Source organism: Manihot esculenta, chromosome 3 (genome assembly GCF_001659605.2).
Source record: "Manihot esculenta cultivar AM560-2 chromosome 3, M.esculenta_v8, whole genome shotgun sequence".
In the NCBI taxonomy this organism is placed as follows: domain Eukaryota; kingdom Viridiplantae; phylum Streptophyta; class Magnoliopsida; order Malpighiales; family Euphorbiaceae; genus Manihot; species Manihot esculenta.
Genome location: NC_035163.2, coordinates 25,145,057 through 25,149,179, shown reverse-complemented (window position 1 = coordinate 25,149,179; position 4,123 = coordinate 25,145,057). Strand labels below are relative to the sequence as shown.

Below are 4,123 nucleotides of genomic sequence, written 5' to 3'. Positions count from 1 at the left end.
CTGTAAGCAAAAGATGATCGAGCTTGCAAGGCGTGGTGGATGTTTTTATTGCTAAGGCTCTATTTATTTCACTCTAAATAAGTATATTTTTTTTAAAAAAAAATTTGTCTTCCGGCATTTGAGTTTGGTATCGTTTAGTAAAATTAATTAATAAAAAATATTTTTCGGTAAAAAAAATTAAATTATTTTAAAGAAATGATTTCTTTTTTTTTTTAAAGAAAAAATAGTTCTTTTCTGTATTTTAAATATTTTATTAAAATTTCTAAATATAAATATAAATTTATTAATATATTTTTAATTTTTAAATTAAAATTAAATAATAAAAAATAAATTATTTTTAATAAATTATTTTATTAAAAAATATTTTTCATGTAAAATACTTTTCAAAATGTAGGTTATTTTCGCCTATAAACAAAAGCTAACATATTGCTTATTTGCAAAATTAATTTGTGTTTAGAAAATATTTTTTATGTTATCAAAAATATTTTTAATAAAATGATTTATTTTTTATTATTTAAATTTAATTTAAAAAATAAAATATATTAATAAATTTATATATATAGAATGATAAAAAGGAATTAATTTTTTTAAATAACTTAATTTTTATTTTGATTAGAAAAATATTATAAATAGTAACTGACATTTTCTAAGATCTTAAATATTAAAAAATTTAAAGATATTATCTTTGAAAAAATATTTTTCAGTAAGCAAGCAAATTCTAAAATGAAAATAATTCTTTTAATTCTTGTTTATTTTTTTTATCAAAAATTGTTTTTTTTTTAGACAGATGAAAATAGCGGAGTAAGTATTAACAATTAGCAGTATTCAATATTGAACTTTTGTCATCTTAATTTTTATTATGCTGCCTGCATACCAGAATATATATAGAGAGTGATTAATTAAAAATTTCAAAAACTTATTTGAATGTAAATTACTTTTTAAAATTTCTAATTAAAAATTTCAAAAACTTATTTGAATGTAAATTACTTTTTAAAATTTCTAACTTCTACAATTTACTGAGTACTAAAATCAATCCCATAATTTTCAAAAAAAAAAAATGAAAGTAAAATTTGAATTGGTCATTTATCATTTTTTTCCTTGTTTAAATATTTTAATTTTTATGGTTAATTTTTTAAGAGAACTTTGTCAGTTTGATAAAAAAAAATATTATAAGTTGTTTTTAAAAAGAAAATGCTTTCTTGTCATTAATCAAATTTTATTTAAAATTTAAATATTAAAATATTTACAAAATAAAGCTTTACAAATGATATTTACGAACATATTGATAGCTAAGCATCTTCATGATTTTTAATAGTATTAGCATAAACATTTCATGAAATATTTATTATATTTCATGAAATATTTATTATATAATAAATATAAAATATATTTACAAATTTATATGTTTTCTGATATCTGCCTCCGAGTTTTTATTTTTTTATTTTTTCGGAAACTACGAGAATTTCCTTGGTTGTGGGTTGATGTGAATGATGCTTAAGGAGAGAGAAAGGGGAGATCAGAAACTCCTGCGGTTGTGATGTTCCGAAAAAAAAGTAACGCCTAACCCCTGCTCCAATTTTTTTTTTTTTTTTTTCATTTATTCATTTTGGTTCTACTTTTACCAGCAATAAAAACAATTACAATATAATCTCTATAATTAATTAATTAATTCTTATATTTTTAAAAAATATATTAATTACTTATATAATTTTAAAAAATCATTTAAAAAATCTATTTGCTATAATTAAAAAATTTACCCAGTAAAAATTATCTATATCGTTACTAAATTTTAATAAGAGAATCTTTTAATTGAGTTTTAATTATATTTAAAAACTTAATTTTGGTGGTAAGTGTATTTGAGAGATCTTATATTCTATTCTCTCAATTTCTGATTTCTAACTAAAAAAAATTATATACACTTTAAAAATAAAAAAGTAAAATTTTATTTATTTTCTTGTATACAATGCTCTTACATATTTGAAGCAATAAGCACACCGATCACTGCATAAATTGTCAGCTTATTTTCTCATCAGTAACAAACAAATCTCAAATATAAATTAACCTTAAGAATAATAATAATAATAAAAAAACCCAGTTGAAACCACTGAGCTCAAAGCGTTAAACTCACATTGAAATCAAAACCCCCAAAAAATATAAGTAGTGGAACTCCTCATTATGCAAATTTTAACACTCAGAACACAAAAACAAGAGATAAAGCAAATAATGTCCCAACGAAACCTGTTAAACTAACAAATGTTGAAGAAGCTGCACTTGGCGTCTGCTCATCTGGTGATGGAGTCGGATTCAGCTGAATCGATCCTGCAGTCGGAGAATTCTCCCCAGCTGGTGCAATGCCCATACCACCTGGAGGCGAAGTGGAAGAATCGCTTCTCTCTGACAAAACAATTACTACCAACTTCTCATTCTTCAGACAATTTTCTTTCTTTCCACTAATGAAGTAGTGAGGTCCCGATTTCTTAAATGTAACGACAGTGCGACCGTCGTTGAACGTTGCAAGAGGTGCTGTTGTAGTGCAGTTTTGGTAGTCTTCTTTTGTTACTTGAAGCACTGAGTCTTGGTTTGGTTTGTACACAAACACTGCAATTTCACAGCCACAGGATTGATCAATTATGCATCTTTCGCTTTAATATCGATTTTTTTTCACAAAATTTCATCACAAAAAATTTGATTTATCGTAGTGTACTGTCACTTTGCCATGATTATGAGAGGGTTGAGTACAGTATTTGAATATATAAATAACATAAGCATATGCATGGAAACTTACACAGAGAGTCACCGGTCTGAAATCTTGTTTTTTCAGCCCACTGATTGTAACGTTTTGCATCATTCACATTCCAACCCTTAGCTCCTCCAACATTGAATTGAATTGCATTACCTTTCTGCAACAACAGCAACAGACACAAGAGTCCCAAAACATCAAAGGCAGCTTTGAGCTGATAACTTGATTTTGAAATGGTTTTAGCAGCCATTGAAGAAGACTGAAACAGCTGCAATACAAGCAGAAAAAACTTGAGTTTTGGGATGGAGATGTGATGAGTAGAATGGTCCAACGTTGAGGGATTTTGTAGGCTAGAGTGTGCATGAACTTTACAGGGTGTGGCAATGAAGCTTCAGCTACTTTTTTTCATTTATTCTCTTTTTTGTTTGGATTTCTTAACATACAGTGCAAAGTATATGTTGAAAAGCTTGATTTGTGTTATTGTTGCTTCTTTTCAACATGTTTAACACTGAATTGGCCCGCTGGTAAACGCTTTACTTTTGAGGATTATCAAGAATTAATATTCATGTCTTCTGCTCTTATTAAACCAATCACATTTACTCTACCATTCATATGAATCTTGTTCATATCGATATAATCGATGTCAAATGAGAAAGGAGGTGTCAGATTTTGAAATATGACAAATTTGCTATTTAGTCCATAGAAAAACTTACTAATTAGTCCATCATCTTTTCATTTTATATTAAAATGTTTCTTAAATTTTACAAAACTTATTAATTAATCATTTTATTAGTTTTAGACATTCAAGTTATATTTAGAACACTTTCTTAAAAATACTATTTAGAAAATAATTTAAAATTTTTTTTGATATATTTTAATCATAAAAATAATAAAATAATTTTTTGTAAACTGTTTCTTTTTAACAGCATCTATTCTGAATAATATTTTTATGTTCTCTAAATTTAATGTCAAACAGGCTTCTATGAAAAAAATAAATAATTGATATTTTAATTTTGTAAATTATATTGAGTGTATTTTAAATTTTTCTATAATATTTAATAGCTAAAATTAATAAAATATTTAATTAATAATTTTTTAAAAATTCTATTTATAGTTTAATATATTTTTTTAAAATTAAAAAATTAATTAATTAATTAATTTCTGCTTAATTTTTTCTTAAAACATTATAAGGCAAATACTCCGTAGCTCTTTCATTTCCCATTTTTGAACTCTGGCTCTAAGGGTACCCACAAATTTTTGGCAACTTCTTCATACTCCAATCATTTCATTTTCTTCATTTTCTTCATTTTCTAGAGTAATCTTGAAACTTTGTATTAAACAAAAAGCTTTTAGAAAATATTCCTTTATTCTGATTTGATGTTC

The 4,123-nt window shown here is 24.6% G+C and overlaps 1 protein-coding gene across 1 annotated transcript; it reads right to left on the bottom strand.

Annotated features, from left to right (window-relative positions):
- Positions 1-1,927: 1,927 nt before the first annotated feature.
- LOC110610878 (early nodulin-like protein 1) lies at positions 1,928-3,063 on the bottom strand. Its single transcript, XM_021750951.2, has 2 exons — positions 2,786-3,063; positions 1,928-2,598 (listed from the first exon to the last, which is right to left on the bottom strand). Exons 1-2 carry the CDS (start codon positions 2,988-2,990, stop codon positions 2,192-2,194), a joined length of 612 nt encoding a protein of 203 aa, XP_021606643.1. The 5' UTR covers positions 2,991-3,063; the 3' UTR covers positions 1,928-2,191.
- Between the last annotated feature and the right edge of the window lie 1,060 nt (positions 3,064-4,123).

Excerpts from the sequence above, each read along its gene's own strand:
- LOC110610878 (XM_021750951.2), bottom strand. The coding sequence starts at position 2,990 with ATGGCTGCTAAAACCATTTCAAAATCAAGTTATCAGCTCAAAGCTGCC. Across the intron at positions 2,599-2,785 it reads TCAGACCGGTGACTCTCTGT|TGTTTGTGTACAAACCAAAC; the intron begins GTAAGTTTCCAT and ends GTGAAATTGCAG.